This window comes from Nannospalax galili, unplaced genomic scaffold (genome assembly GCF_000622305.1).
Source record: "Nannospalax galili isolate Female #2095 unplaced genomic scaffold, S.galili_v1.0 scaffold359, whole genome shotgun sequence".
NCBI classification, from domain to species: Eukaryota; Metazoa; Chordata; class Mammalia; order Rodentia; family Spalacidae; genus Nannospalax; species Nannospalax galili.
The window spans coordinates 744,155-760,382 of NW_008347042.1; the positions used below are offsets into that span (position 1 = coordinate 744,155).

At 41.3% G+C, this 16,228-nt stretch overlaps 1 protein-coding gene and 1 pseudogene across 2 annotated transcripts in view; both read left to right on the plus strand.

Annotated features, from left to right (window-relative positions):
* Positions 1 to 16,228, plus strand: part of Naa15 (N(alpha)-acetyltransferase 15, NatA auxiliary subunit) — a 76,453-nt gene continuing 60,225 nt past the window's right edge. For both annotated transcript variants that reach the window (XM_008843423.3, XM_029568488.1), the window contains exon 1: positions 1 to 355. In XM_008843423.3, the coding sequence (XP_008841645.1) occupies positions 302 to 355 (54 nt within the window). In that variant the 5' untranslated portion in view covers positions 1 to 301. The remainder of the gene's footprint in view (positions 356 to 16,228) is intronic.
* LOC115072094 lies at positions 13,402 to 13,960 on the plus strand (annotated as a pseudogene).

Genomic DNA, 16,228 nt, shown 5'->3' on the forward strand with positions numbered 1-16,228 from the left:
GCTGCCTCTGTCGGTCTGTTCAGTTACCACGTGAACCGCCGACGGAGACCCGTGAGGGGGGAGGCGGCGGCAGTGTTAAGTGAGAAAAGGAGAGAGAGAGGAAAAAAAAAAAAGACCAGGAGGAGGTGAAGGGGGTGTCAGGGTAGAGGGCGACGCGGCGACGCCCGAGGCCTGGCGGCGACGGCGGAACGGGAGATTCAAGGCTGAAGCGAGCTAGGGAACGGCGGCGGCGGCGGCGGCGAGCGGACAAACGGACTGACCGAACCAGGTGGTGGCGGGAGCCGCGGGAAGAGCCGGAACGATGCCGGCCGTGAGCCTCCCGCCCAAGGAGAATGCGCTTTTCAAGCGGATCTTGGTGAGTGTGAGGCTGCGGGCCAGCGGCCGGCTGGGAGCGTCTCGCCGGTAGCCGGGCCTGTCACTCCCTAGCTCGGCCGGGCGGGCACCGGGCCACCCCCGCGGGGATCCCGCCTTCGTAGTACTCCCGAGCCCGCGCGCACTCCTTCGTGTCGCCCTGGGGCTCCCCCCTCGGTTCCCGGGCTTCGAGGCCCCGGTTCCGGACTAGGCCTCGACCTCCCCGCCTTCCACTCGGCCTCTTTTTACCCTCCTAGAGCGAAAGGAGGAGCGGCCTGACCTGGAGCGGGGAAGTGGGCCGCCCGGGCGGGAGCCGCCAGCGGACTGGGTCAGGGATCCAGCAGGCTGGCTGGGGTAGCACCCTCGGAAGAAACAGGTGGTGTGGCTGCGGCACGACTCATTCATTGCCTGAACGCGCTTCTCCATCGTCCGTCCCTCCCTCTTCCTTCCCTCCAGGGATTCACCTGTCCCCGCCCGGCCCAGGGTCACTGAATGACCCAGCGGAGGGAAGGATGGAGACCGGAAGGGAGCTTTGCAGTAGGTTGCTCCCTTGAGCCTGCAGCCCCCGGCCCCCCTCCCCCGCCTCCCTGGGAGTGGGGAAAGAAGCATTTATTTTTTAGTTTAGGAGCGGGAAACAGCCCCACCCCGTCACCCTTCTCGGGAGGTGGGACCATTGCGAGGGGGCGGTCCGGTAGGAAGTGAAAAGTTGAGGCCGTTCTGGAACTTCTTTTGCAGTGGGTGAAGTTTTTAACACCTAGGCAAAAACTTAGCAGAAGATAATGTAAGAATCTTCAGAGATGGCTCTTGTTGGGGCTAGCTCAAGCGCACTCCTTATGAATTTCAAATGTTTGCCCTGTGCATGCAGTGGTGCTTGTAGGGATACTGGATTGGTACTGTTTACATTGTGGACTATGTCTTGTAGCCATGGCGATGTAATTAATACATTTTAGCACCTTTTTTTTTTTTATATTTAGCTTGCGGGTCGCTTCTTCTACGCAAACTGTATTTACCAAACTTAAGTCTTGAACTTTAGAGGACGTGTCCGTTAACCTTTCCTCTTGCAGTTATAATTCCCTTGCTTGAAAAGAAAAGTAGAAATCTGAAGATCCAGTTTTTCTACAAATAACCATTTATGTCAACCTAATTGATTTACAAAACTATGTTACCCTACAGATACAGTCAGCGCCTGTTGACAAAGTAGAAGGTCACATCTTACACCTTTTCAAATCCTTGTTGGCATCTTGTTTTAAGCCTGTTTGAAGAGTAAGTGGGATCATAGCATAGTTTTTTGTTTTGGTGTTTTGAGACAGGCTCACTCTGTAGAGCAGGCTGGATAACTCCTGCCTCAGACTTCCAAGTGCAGGGACTACAGATGGGATCCACCACATCCTTCTTGTGGTATAGTTCTAGGGGAATATTTATTTGTGTGTGTGTAGGTTAGAGGACAGCTTGCAAGGGTTGGTTCTCTCCATCGTGTGTGTTTCTGGGATTGAACTCAGGTCATTGGGCTTGGCAGTATCCTCTTTAGGCCTTCTGAGCCATCTCATAAGGCCCAAAATAATTATTTGCTGTGCTGTAGATCTGAGGGCCCTTGTGTATGTTGAGCAGGTGCTCTACCACTAAGCTGCACTTAGTCTTTACTTTTAAAACTTTTTAAGGTGCACTCATTGTTAGGTTGAATGATAGCAGCTTTCTTGTAGCTTTTTGCCTGTCCCCCCCATTTTTTCCTTTTCCCTTTTTTCTTTTTACAATGCTAAAGGATGAACCCCAGGTTAAATATAAGCTGAGCTGTACCCCCAAACTCTGTTCATGTTGAAAAAAACTCATCTGTTCATGTTGAAAAGAACTCATCTGTTCACATTGAAAAAAACAAGCTGAAATGCTGAGAGTACCAGAAATACTCAAAAGGTCTTTATCTGTATTTAACATTTGACCTTTTTTTTAAGCAAAAGAAATATTTATTCTTAAATATTTCAGCATGTTCTAAGAATAAAGGCATTGTTCTTTATAGCTGTAATAGCATTACAATTGTTTTCTAATAGTGCCTAATATTTAGTTTTCTAATTGTTATACCTTTGTTTATTTTGGGTAGCTTTTTAAGTTTATTTTTACTTACTTTTTTATGTGTACGAGTGTATTGTTGGTATGTATGTAAGTGCACCCATTTCGTGCAATGCCCATGGAGGTGAGAAGAAGGCATCAGATCCCCTGGAACTGAAGTTACAGATGGTTGTCAGCTGCCATGTAGATGCTGGGAATTGAACCCTGGTCCTCTGCAAGAGTAGTCAGTGCACTTAACTGCTGAGCCATCTCTCCAGCCTCCCCATTTTTAACCAAAAAAATCTTTTAGCCTTCAAAAAACACCAAACACTTTATCCAAGATAATGATGATTAGCTTAGAAAAATGAATATACATCTTCAAAATACTTCTCTTTAATGGGAAATTTAGCTTTATAGAATTGAAACATTAAAGTTACAAAAAACAAATCCAGAATCTAGCATTAAGGAAATCTAGGAACCAGCATTGTTATTTCCATTTAGCAAAATCTGATCTAATTTGGTAATCCTTCCTTCTGGTATAATGTCAAAATCTGTGATATCTTCCAGCATCAAATCCTAGAAGTGTACCAAGTTCTTCATTATTCTTCATCACATTATGAATTCTTGATCCTATATACTTGTCCACAAACTCTAGTGGCAGAAACTGCAGAGGGTTAGTGGTAGCATTAGCCACCATGTTCACACTGGAAGTAGCATCTGGCCTCAAATTCTTAGTATTCCTTGAGCCTCAGCCTTTCAGTGCTGAAATAGGTGTGAGCTACCATGTTGCACAAAATCAACTTTTGCGACAGAGTATGTGCACATACTGGGGATAGAATCCACGGCCTTGCACATGCTAGGCAAGTATTTTCTACCACTGAGTTATATATATATCCCTTCCATAAAAAAATTATTTTTTTGTTTTTGAGGTAACTATAGATTCTCAGGTAGTTTGAAAAATGGATATATTCCTGTAGCTTTCACCTACTTTCCTGAAAATTAATAGCTTGCAAAATGTTGTAACATTGATAATGTCTACCAGTTTTATTCAGATTTCCTAGTTTTACTTGTAATGATGTGTGTGTGTGTGTGTGTGTGTGTGTGTGTGTGTGTGTCTGCTTAGTTCTATACAGTGCTATTACATACATAGGTTCTATCTCTACAGTCAAGGAATATATCAGTATATATACAGAAAGGTCTATATCAAGACAAAGGATACCTGTGTTGCTATCTTTTTTGGTATTTTTAAGACAGGGTCTCCCTGAAGCCCCACCTGGCCTGGAACTCATTATGTAGACCAGGCTGCCAGGTTGCCCTTGAACTCACAGAGATCTGCCTGCCTCTGCCTTCCAAGTTGCTGGGATTAAAGGGATGCATCACCATACCCAGCCCTTGCCATTCTTTCTACAGTCACCCTTCAGCAACTATGTGTAATTTTACAAGAATTTTGTGTAATTTTACAAGAATATTTACTAAAGAGAATCATGCAATATATAACAACAGGTTGGCATTTCTTCAGTGCAGCAGAATACTCTTGTGGTTCGTCCAAATTTTTACTTCTATCAATAGTCTGTACCATTTTATTGTTAGATAGTATTTCACAATATAGACCTATCAGACATTGTTTATTTATAGAGTAACAATTCTTGGTGGTGATGGTGGGACAATCTTTAATTTCCATCACTAAGATCACATTGCTAAATGATTTATTATTTTTAATTTTTTACTACATTAAAGATACTTATTATTTTATGTATATGAGTGTATTGCCTGCATGTGTGTAAGTGCACCTGTGTTGTGCATTGCCGGTGGAGGTCAGAAGAAGGCATCAAATCCCCTGGAGCTGGAATTACAGATGGTTGTTAACTACCACATGGGTGCTGGGAATTGAATCTGGGTCCTCTGTAAGAGCAGTTGGTGCTCTTAACTGCTGGAGCCATCTCTCCAGACCCTTTTTACTACATTTTTATGTGTGTGTTTGTGTATATGTATGTGGGTGTTATATATGTGTTCGTGTGTTTGTGTGTGGGGTGCCATGGCACACGTACGGAGGTTAGAGGACAACTCTTTCAGTAGTTCTCTCCTACCATGTGTTGCCTGGATTGAAGTCAAGTCTCAAGGTACCAAGTACCTTTACCTACTGAGCCATCATGCCTGCTTGCTAAAGGATTTATTGCGATAAGACATGTGGAAAATGTGCAAATCATTAAGTGAAAGAAAAGGAGCTATAATAGTGTTGCTGACTTCCATTAGGAATGAAGAAAATGTTACCAATCAGAATGATAGTATTGTTCAAAATTGTATCTGCTTCAGCTTTATAGTGTTAGTTCTTTGAATTTTTAAGCCCCCTTCTTCCTTTTCCTGTCTGATAAAGGAAAAGTTGGTCTTACTTCAGTGCTTTATAATCATATGTTGGTAGTTGAGTCACAGGTCATTTCAGCAGCACTCAGCTGCAAGCTGCTACTTCTGTTGTGTTGTTCCATACTTGTGTGTCAACTTATATAGGGATCAGTTTACATTTCCTAGAAATTTTTAGCCTAAATTTCAAAATAATGAAATATGCTTGGGCCTCAGTTTTTCAATGGTAACCTGGTTTAAGCATTAACTTGCAAATTTTCAGAATTTGTACAATGGATTTGCCTAGATTGGTTAGTCTGTTTGATACTTGCAATTAAATTTTGTTGCCTATTTGCCTCTTCTTCACAATCCTCTATTTTCTTACTGAGCATTGTCATAGATTGGTTGTAATATCTGCATAACATTTCCACCTAGAGATAGGGAAGTTAAATTTAATATTGCATATGTGTATTTGTGTGCCACACTGACCCTTCCTCCTTCCCTCCTTTCCATCTTTTTAAATATTTAATTATTTTTATTTTATGTGTGTGAGTGTATTGCCTGTGTGTATGTAAGTGTACCTGTGTTGTAACAATGTCCACCGAGGTCAGAAGAGGGTGTTAGATTGCCTTGGAATTGGAGTTATGGACAGTTGTTAGCTGCCATGTAGGTACCAGAAATTGAACCCATGTCCAAGAGCAGCCAGTGCTCTTAACTGCTGAGCCATCTCTTCAGCCCCCTTTCTTTCTTTAGTGAATTTCACAGGCAAAACTTACTCCTTTTAGATTTTAGCTAACTTGGAAAGTAGACCCTCTCTTACTGCCTGTACAGATATTGCCAAGTTCCTTGCTACTGCATTCTTTTTTCTTTTTTACTCTTGTTTTTAAAGATTCATTATGATTATTTTTATTTAGGGGGCCTGTGTGTGTTGGGGGGGATGTTCATATGAGTACACATGGAAGTCGGAGGCATCAGATCTCCCTAGAACTGGAGTTATAGGTAGTTGTGAACTCAATGCTATGTACTGAGCTTGGGTCCTTTGAAAGAGCAGTAGAAGCTCTTAATTGCTGAGCCATCTTTCAAGTCCCATCTTTTTTTCAGTCTTTGTGTATTTGTGTGAATTATAAGAAAATAAAATCCAGGCTGGGTGTGGTGGTTCAGGCCTTTAATCCCAGCACTTGGGAGGCAGAGGCAGGCAGATCTCTGTGAGATTGAGGCCAGCCTGGTCTACATAACAAATTCCAGGCCAGCTGGGGTTACTAGAGACCCTGTCTCAAAAAAAAAAAAAAAAATTAATTAAATTGAGAATGCTTAATACTGTTAATAAATGGGGTTTTGAACTTTAGCTTGAGTGATTTGTGATTCTGAAAGATAGAATATTCCTTTCTTAGAAAAGTGTTACGAGAATGGTGATAGTTTATGATTTACTGGGTACCTTCCATTTCCCAGGTTTAGAGTAGGTAGCCTCAGCTCTCAACTGCTGAATTACAGGTGTGTGCCATGCCTCATGTCTCTCTACACTTTTGAGAGTACTATTTATTTATTACTTTCTTTTTTTGGGGGGGGGTCTTTTTGAGACGGTCTCCCTGTAGCCCCAGCTGTCCTGGAATTCACTGTATAGACCAGGCTGGCCTTGAACTCACAGAGATCCGCCTGCCTCTGCCTCCCGAGTGCTGGGATTAAAGGCGTGTGCCACCATGCCCATCGAGAGTACTTTAAAAAATAAATTTCTTAGAGTGTTTTGCCTATATGTATGTATGTGCACTATATTTGCAGTGCCCTCAGAGGCCAGAAGAGGCCATTGGATCCCCTTGAACTTGAGTTACAAGCAGTTGTGAGCTGCCATGTGGTTGCTGAGAACTGAACCTGGGTCCTCTGCAAGAGCTGCCAGTGCTCTTAATCACTGAGCCATCTCTAGCTCCTTGAGAATCTTAATCTCAAAACTTTTCAAGGCAGACTTTTTATTTACATTTTTATTTAGTGTGTGTGTACCACAGTGCATGTGTAGCAGCCAGAGGACAACTTTGTTCTTTGCTTCCACAGTGTGAGTCCTGGGGAGGTCCTTGAAGGAAATAAAGTTTTACTGCTATGAGGTCACCTTCTGTATATAGTAATTGCCAAAATTTGATTATTTTCTGCTTAAAAATAATACAAGGTTGAGCCAGGCCTCTTGATCTATGAGGAAAGCTGAAGAAGGAATAGTACTAATTCTAGGACAGCTTGGGTTTTCTGATGAGACCCTGTCTCAAAAAATAGAATATATATTTTTCTATTATGTAAAATATTCTATAAAAATCACATTTTTCTGGTCTAAAAATTGAGTAAAACATTTTTTTAATCGATGAAGCATCTGTTTTAAAAATGCTATATTGTGGGTCTAAAGAAATGGTTCAGCAGATAAGAGCACTGGCTGCTTTAGCAGAGGACCTGGGTTCAGTTTCCAGCACCCACATGGCAGCTAACTGTTGTCTATAACTCCAGTTCCAGGGGAATCCAGTGCCTTCTCTTGTGCTCTGTGGGCATTGCATGCACAAATGTACTTAACATACATATAGACAAAACACTCATAACATAAAATAAAAATGAACTAAAAAATTGTATGCTATATTGCATTTGAATGAATTTTTGATTATTTGGGGGAATAGGATTTTTTGGTAAAATATTATGACCACAGTTCAGTTTTTAGGTGGGCGTGGTGGTGCATGTCTCTAGTCCCAGCACTGGGAGGCAGAGGCAGGTGGCTCTCTGTGAGATTGAGGCCAACCCAGTCTCCATAGCGAGTTCCAGGCCAGCTGTGGCTGCAGGGAGACCATCTCAAAAAGGACCTCCCCCCCCCCCAAATGACCACAGTTCTGTTTTCAGTAGTGGTAGGCAATAATATAGTCTCATAAAAGCAGACAAAAGCAGGGCAGAAGAGATGGCTCAGCGGCTAAGAACACTGATTATTCTTGCAGAAGACCCAGGTTCAAATCCCATCACCCACATGGCAGCTAACAACTGTCTGTAACTCCAGTTCCAGGGACTCTGACAGCCTCTTCTGTCCTCCACAGGCATTTAACAACATGGGTGCACTTACCTACATGCAGGCAATACACGAATACACATAAAATAAAAATAATAAAAAAGAAAGCAGACAAAAGCTGTATAAGGAACTGAACAGTATTTCATTTTGTAGGTATGGCCAAGCCATATAGTTTTGTCTGGTTCATTTTGGGGGCTCATGTAGACTACTTATTTGATAATAGCATTGCCATCCCAGCTACTGCTTTGAAGCAGTGGCTAAAGAACTTTCCAGAAAGGCATAAGTGGTACTCTGTGTTTGGAGGATTGGAATGCTACTGGCCAGTCAGTTTCAGCTGAGTGGGTTATTCTTAGTATGCCTTCTTAATTTCTTTAAAATTTCTGCTTCTGAGGATGTACTTCTGACAGGATTGATTAAAATATATGTTCTTTGTTCATAAAAATGTGTTTGGACGTAAAAAGTCAAGTTGTTTAAAAGATCAATATGCAAAGAACTGTGTGTTCAGAATTTTCTCTCCTAGATAACTGCCTGACTCCTTTATCCTTTGTCCTTTAGGCCTATGTTTAGGTGTCCTCTAAATGTTAGATAGAGCCTTTATCAGAATTTATCAGCTTATTTATTTTAGTTCTTCCCTGCTTTATTTTTCTCCAATATAATCTATCACTGTTTGATATATACTTACCTGTATATTTATCACATATCTTCTACAGTTGAAATGTGGGCTTTATTATAGGGACTTTGGGTTTTTTTGGTCTTTTTGAGACAGGGCCTCCCTGTAGCCTCAGCTGGCTTAGAACTCACTATGTAGACCAGGCTGGCCTGTATCTCACAGAGATCTGCCTGCCTATGCCTCCCAAGTGCTGGGTGGGATTAAAGACCTGTGCCACATACCTGGCAGGGACTTTATTAATTGTTATGCTCACATTGGGTAATGTACTGTCATAGATGATAAGTACTTGTTGGATAAAACAAGTGTTAAAATAGCAATTAGAGTAAGAGAGAAAACTCTTTGGGGTGTGTGCTTTCATGAGTATTTTCAGAGATGAGAGTTAAGCTAGACTTTGGCATTTTACAGTACATTATTATATAGGGTAATTGTAGGATATTGGGCAGAGTCTGTGTTATTTGGTAAGACCTTGGAAGTTGTATTTATGAGTATGGTATGGACTTTCTCTAGGAAATTATTATCATTGTGGCCCCCCCCCCCCCCGCTTTGGTCTTTTTGAAGTAGCCACAGCTGGTCTGGAACTCACCATGTAGACCAGGCTGGCCTTGAACTCTCTGAGATCTGTCTGCAGTGCTGGTATTAAAGACGTGTACTACTGTGCCCAACTTTTTTTTTTTTTTTTTTTTTGTCCAAACTCAGGTCCTCATGTTTACGCAGCAAGCACATCTCCCAGTGCCATAGCCTTTAAATTTTGAAAGTTCTCCCTGGTGTCTTTGTTTTAGCATTAGGGGAAAAAACTGGTAACAAGGTTAAGGGAGTTTGTTGTCAGCAGCCCTCTGAATTAAAATCTCCAGAGACTCAGTCATATGTTTCATACAGCTCTATTTATATAGGATGGGGACAAGTGTATGCAGTATTGTAAAAAAATTTGTAAGTCAGCCAGGTGTGGTGGTGCACATCTTAGCCCACGCCCATGACTCAGAGGCAGGTGAATCTCTGTGAGTTTGAAGTCAGCCTGATCTATCTACATAGCAAGTTCCAGGCCAGTCAGGGTTACGTAGTGAGACCCTGTCTCAAAACAAAGAGTTGTAAGTTATACTTTGTGATTGTTTCCAGAAAATTTAAAAATTGAGTTTTTAGGATTGGTCAAAGTATAGTATACTGTTGGGAAGTTGGTATAGGAAAAGAGCAAGCAGTTCACTTTACTAATGAGTTTAGCCAGCCATCATCATTTACATAGAACTACAACTTTGCTGTCTGTTTACAACCAATATTTATGTTGAAGAGAGAGTTTTATGGAAAAATGTTCTGTGGTGCATGCCTTTAACCCTGGCACTCAGGAGGCAGAGGCAGGCGGATCTCTGTGAGTTCAAGGCCAGCCTGGTCTACATAGTGAGTTCCAGGCCAGCTGGGGCTATAGGGAGACCCTGTCTCAAAAAGAAAAAAATGTTCTGAAAAGAATGTTATTTTCTAGTTCTCAGGTTAAAAAGAGCTAAAAGAGGTTTAAAGAATTATAGTCCTTAATAAAAATGTGAGCTTGTTGAAGGAACTTTATGCTAGGATTGTATTTTTGACTTTTGAGGATTGCCCTGAAATAGCAAGTGTACACTTAGATATCTAAGCTCTAAGCTCTTCTGTGATGCATGCTATAGAGAGTTGTGTTAACATTGTAACTTAAAAAACAAACAAATGAATTTATGCCATAGTGGCATAGTCTTGGCATTCTAGGAGGCAGAGCAGGAGGATTGAGAATTCCAGGCCATCCTGGGAAAGAGTGAGTTCAAATTCATTCTAAGTTACTCACTCAGACCCTGTCTAAAAACCCAAGGGTTAGAGATAAAATTCAGTGTTAAGAGAGTTTATCTAACGTGCCCAAATGTCATGGTTTTGGTCTCCAGCTCCATTACACCTTTTCCCCCCAAAGAAACCAAGCAACCAACTTAACAATAACAACAACAAAACCCAAACCAGAAACAACCTAGTACAATTTTAAGATGTGAATTACATTGCTTGCTCCTTATTATAGTAAAGCAATTTCTTTAACCTTTTAATTTAGTAAAAGTTCTTTTTTATTTTAAAGTAAAATAAAAACTGTACAGAAATAAATGATGACTTCAATTAAAAAAATTTTTTTGGGGGGGGTGGTTTGAGACAGGGTTTTCCTGTAGCCCCTACTGACCTGGATCTTGCTGTGTAGACCAGGCTGACCTTTATCTCATAGATACTCTCTTGCCCCTGCCTCCCAAGTGCTGGATTAAAGGCATGTGCCACTATGCCCAACCTTGATTTTTGATTTTTGAGAGAATTTTACTTTGTGCCTAGTCTGGCCCTAAATTTACAGCAAATTTTTTTTTTTTTTTTTTTTTTTTTTTTTTTTAAAAAATTTTTTTTTTTTTTTTTTTTTTTGTCTTTTTGAGACAGTATCTGCTTGTAGCCCCAGCTGGCCTGGAATTCACTATGTATGTAGACCAGGCAGGCCTCAGACTCACAAAGATCCACCTCCTCTGCCGCCGCCTCCTGCATGCTGGGATTAATGGCATACACTACCACACCTAGCCTAATTTGCAGCAATCTTTTTCCTTAAGCCTTCTGAGTGCTGGAGTTACAAGTGTGTGCCACCATGTGTGACCAAAGGCCACCCCCCCCCTCCAATATGCTCTGTTCTACTGAGATTTTCTTTGGTTAATATAAAATGAACAAAATTTTAGTTGAGGTAATTTGTAATATCTATAAGATCTCCTGTGGACTATAATCATATTTGAGTTTTTTTTTTTTCCTTATCTACGTAAAAGGAAAAATGAAAGTTTCCTTTTAAAAATAGAGTGCTATGGGGACTGGAGAGATGGCTCAGTGGTTAAGAGAACTGATTGCTCTTGCAGAGGACCTGGGTTTGAGTCCCAACACCCACATGGTGGCTAACAACTGTTCATAACTCCAGGGGATCCGACACCCTCTTCTGACCTCTGCAGGTATTGCACGATATGGGTACACTTACATGCAGGCAATACACTCATATACATAAAATAAAAATAAATAAAATTAAAAAAAATAGCTGTGGTATAGGGTTAGGGGAGAGCAGAACATACTCTTAAAAGCAAACTTTGTTTCCCTCTCCATGATAATAGCTTCTTAAAATGGTGCTGTTCACTTTTCAGAGATTTCATTGACGTAGTATTACATCTGCTTTCATTATCAATGCTTGAGGGCTGGATCAGAATGAAGAGTGAAGTAAATTGTAGCATTTGTCAAATACCTGTTTTGAGACAGATTTTTATGCTTAGGATTTTTTCATTTTAGTTGATCCAAACCTTGTGACTTTCCTCTAAAAATCATAAGATAGCCAATACTTTGATTACAGTGTTAAAAGTATATTTCTGATTCCTTTATATACAGAGTTATATCTGTATCAAGACACATGTTGCTAAAAGTCATTGCATTGTTGTGCAAAATCATTAAAAATTACAGGGTTTATGGAGGAAGTAGACTTGGCACATATTAGTGGTGGGTTAAAACAAAGCTATTTGGGCTGGAGAGATGGCTCAGTGGTTAAGAGCTAGTGACTGCTGTTGGCAGAGGACCTGGGTTCAGTTCCCAGCACCCATATGGTGGCTCATGGAAGTCAGTAACTCCAGTTCTGCTCTCTTCTGGCCTCCTCAGGCATCAGACTGATGTATGAGTGCACCTATCCTGTCGGGGGAGGGGGAGAGAATACAAAATAGTCATACACATAAAATAAAAACAAATAAATGGTGAATAAAAAGATACATGTGGTGGTATATGTCTGTAATCTCTCTCTGGAAGCTTGAGTTCCAGGCCAGCCTGGGCTACACGGAGAGACTCTCAAAACCAAAAAAATGCCCCCAACAAAACAATAATAAAGCACAGATTTACATGTATTAAATGATTAATAGTTACATTAATATTGTAGTGCAAATGCTTCATTTTTCCTGGGGAAACACCTGAAGCCCGTTTGTTTCAGAGGTGGGCATCTGAAGGATTGTGGTTTGCCAATTATGAAGAAATAGAAGAAAGTTTCTGGAAATCTGATACAAAGTAGCATTAATGTGGGTGGGTGTGACATAGTGGCTGTCAACATACAGGGTGTGAACTGAGGCAGCTGGTCAGTGTCTTTGCAAGTGTGTTGCATGGCCACAGGACTTGTTTCAGCTGGCTGCTGTTTTCTTCAGTTAGTTTTCTTGCAGATGAAATCTCACAGAAGCAAACATGAAATTCGAAGTGATTAAAATATTTCCTAATATATTAATCATATTGGAGATATGTGTATTTAAAACAAGCATCACTACAAAATTTGCTGCTCATTATCTAACTCAGTATTATAAAGATAACATAACCTGTGTTTAAGTATAGCTTTTCTCTCTAGGACTTTGGTCTTGCACATTGTACCTAAGATACTTTTTTTTTTTTTTTTGGTCTTTTTGAGACAGGGTCTCCCTGTAGCCCCAGCTGTCCTGGAACTCACTATGTAGACCAGGCTGGCCTTGAACTCACAGAGATCTGCCTGCCTCTGCCTCCCATGTGCTGCTACTATATGATTTAAACTTCTTCCAACTTTTTTACTTTGCATGGGACTTTTTTTTCTTTTTTTTTTTTTGGTCTTTTTGAGACAGGGTCTCCCTGTAGCCCCAGCTGTCCTGGAACTCACTATGTAGACCAGGCTGGCCTTGAACTCACAGAGATCCACCTGCTTCTGCCTCCCAAGTGCTGAGATTAAAGGCGTGTGCCACCACACCCGGTTAGGTTTATTTTTATTTTTATTCACATGTATGTATGTGTGCTTGTGTGAATGTATGCCATGTATGTGCAGGTGTTCCCTAAGGGCATCAGATCCTCTGGAGTTGGAGTTACGGGAGATTGTGAGCCACCTGATGTGGGTGTTGGGAACTGAATTCTGGAAGAAGAGTAAATGCTCTTAACTGCCGAGCTGTTTCTCCACCTCCTGCATGGTACTTTTTAAAAAATGTGTATGAGGCTGGAAACCGAGGGCCTGTGCTTTCTGCACATCACCGTGGGCTCCCTGCTGGCCAGTTATGGCTGGTACATCCTTTTTGCCTGCGTCCTCTTCTGTGTGATCTTTCAGAAGCTTTCTGTCCGACTGAGAGCCTTGAGGCAGAGGCAGCTACCTGGACCAAGCTGAGGGAGCTCTGGAGCCTGATGTGGTCATGAAACGACAAGAAGCATTAGCTGCTTGCAAGCCTCAGGAAGAAGACAGTCCTGGACCTTCTACTTCATCTGTCATCCCCAAATGGAAGTCTGATCTATTTCATCTGTCATCCCCAAACGGAAAAGCCTTAGTGGGAAGGTGGTTGTAATCCTCTGACTGGCGAAGGAGGTGGAACCTGCTCCTGGATACCTGGACACAGGGGCCCGTTATCTGGTGGATAAAGCTAAAAATTTTGTTAATGTTGCTTTTGACATTGGCAAGATGAACCCTTAACCCTCAACTCAGTTGCCTTACACACACTTTCACAGTGACTAGCCCAGAATAGGTAGGGCGTATTTCCATTCTTTACTGTACCTGTGTTTTAAGGGCTTTGGTCAGTGTGGGATCTAGGCATTGCCATCAGTCACACTGAGACAGCTGTTGAGGTCGTTGATTTTATAGCTGCTTGCTGGTTGGAAGGTGAAGATCTCTTGCTGCATAGCAAACTTCATAAAAGAGATCCAATCTAGGATCTGTTTCTAGGGTAAAAGTTCTTGCTGATAGGACAGTCTCTGTGACAGGTTGCATTGAATGATGTCTTATAAATGGTGAGCCCACCAGTGGGGATTACTGATATACACAGTTGATGGGGTTTGCTTCTGTATATTTTTATGTACAGACCTTTATAAAAAAAGAAATTTTTAAAAGTAACATTTTTAGCATCTTCATTAAATTCAAGGAAATTTCTTTGGGAGCTTGACTTTGTCTATCAGATATTAAACAGCTTTTTATCAAACAAAAAAAATGTGTATGAGTATTTGCTTGCTTGTAAGTGCACCTGTCCTCTGCAGTGCCTGCAGAGGCCAGAAGAGGTCACTGTATCCCCTTTAAAATTTTGAATTATTTTTCATGAGACATTTTTGATGCAGGCTAATTCACCTCTAAATAGTTTTGTAGGGAGACTAATGCTCCAAAACTAAGGACATAAATATTACATACTCAGTTTGTGATTTGAATCATTTTTGATATTCAAATGGAGACAGTCTATTATAGGAGTAACAACAGGTCACAGTCTGAGTTCCAGATCTTTATCATTTACCAATCATTGTCAAGATATCCCTTCCCCCTTCTGCAATGCTGGGAATCAGAACCCAAGGCCTAGTGTATGGTAACACCTTTTAAATTTTTTTATTATTTTGATGTGGATGAGTATTGCCTGCATCTTTGTAAGTGTATCCATGTCATACAATGCCTGTGGAGATCAGAAGAGGGTGTAGGATCCCTAGAACTGGAGTTAGAGACAGCTGTTAGCTGCCTTGGGGGCGCTGGGAATTGAACCTGGGTCCTTTGCAAGAGCAGCCAGTGCTCCATCTCCACAATACAACACCCTTTTTAAAAGATGAGTTGTGGTGCATGCCTGTAATCCCAGCACTTGGGAGGCAAGGAAGGTGGATCTCTGTGAGTTCAAGGCCAGCCTCGTCTACATAGTAAGTTCCAGGTCAGTTGGGGTCCAGGGAACCCTGTGTAAAAAAGACCAAAACAATGCTGTTTGTTTGTTTTTTTTGCTTTTATTTTTTCTTTTTGACATGGTCTTACTGTCTATCTGAGACTGGCCTGATAGTCTGGCTGGCTGGCTGTGGTTCAGTATCTTGATTGCTGCACTTAGAGGTGTGTACACCACCATGACCAGCTAAGAAACAGTACTTTCTAAACCTGCTTCACAAATGAGGTAGTGAGATGAGTTAGAAGGCCTGGCAAACGGCAATGCACATGCTTTTGGTTAGAGTATGTGGCCTCTTAGAAACTTAGTCTCCACAGTAAATTGACCTCATGTTCATTTTATGTTGCATTTAATTGCTTATTTTCTGCCTGCCTGACATTTTTATTTTTGCTGTTGTTAAATTTTGGGAGCTGAAGAGCTGGCTCAGTGGTTAAGGTCACTGGCTGCTCTTTCAGAGGACCTGGGTTCAATTCTCAGCACTCCCATGGCAGCTAACCACCATATGTAGCTCCAGTTCCAGGGAAATTCAGTGCCATCTTTTGACCTCTCCAGGAATTGCACCGCACAGGTGCATTTACATACATGTAGGCAATTCACTCATACACATAAAAAATTATAAAAATTTTTGCTATTTGATTTGTTTATGTATACCCTATATGTACTTATTTGGGTGTGTGCACCCCATATGTGCTGAGGATTGAACCTAGGGCCTCATGCATGTTAATCATATACTACCATTGAGCTACACGTTCAGCCTGTGTTTTTGTTATTTACCTTTAGATTTTTGCCTTATTTTTCCCCATTAGTTTCTTGTTTTATTTAGGGTTGTACCTTTGGTTTGCTGCCTTTGAATGAAAGCCACTGTGTCTCATTTTCTTATGTGTGAGCTAATGAATAATTTGTATTCACTACCCCCCCCATACGACTTTTTAAAAAATTTTATTTTAGTTGGGCATGGTGGCACACACCTTTAATCCCAGCACTTGGGAGGTAGAGGCAGGCGGAGCTATAGGGAGACCCTTTCTCAAAAAAAAAAGAAAAAATATTATTCTTTTTTTTTCCACCTTCCTTTTTTTTAAAAAAAAAAATTATTTATTTTATGTGTATGTGTGTATTACCTGCATGTAGATAGTGCACCTGTGTCGTGTA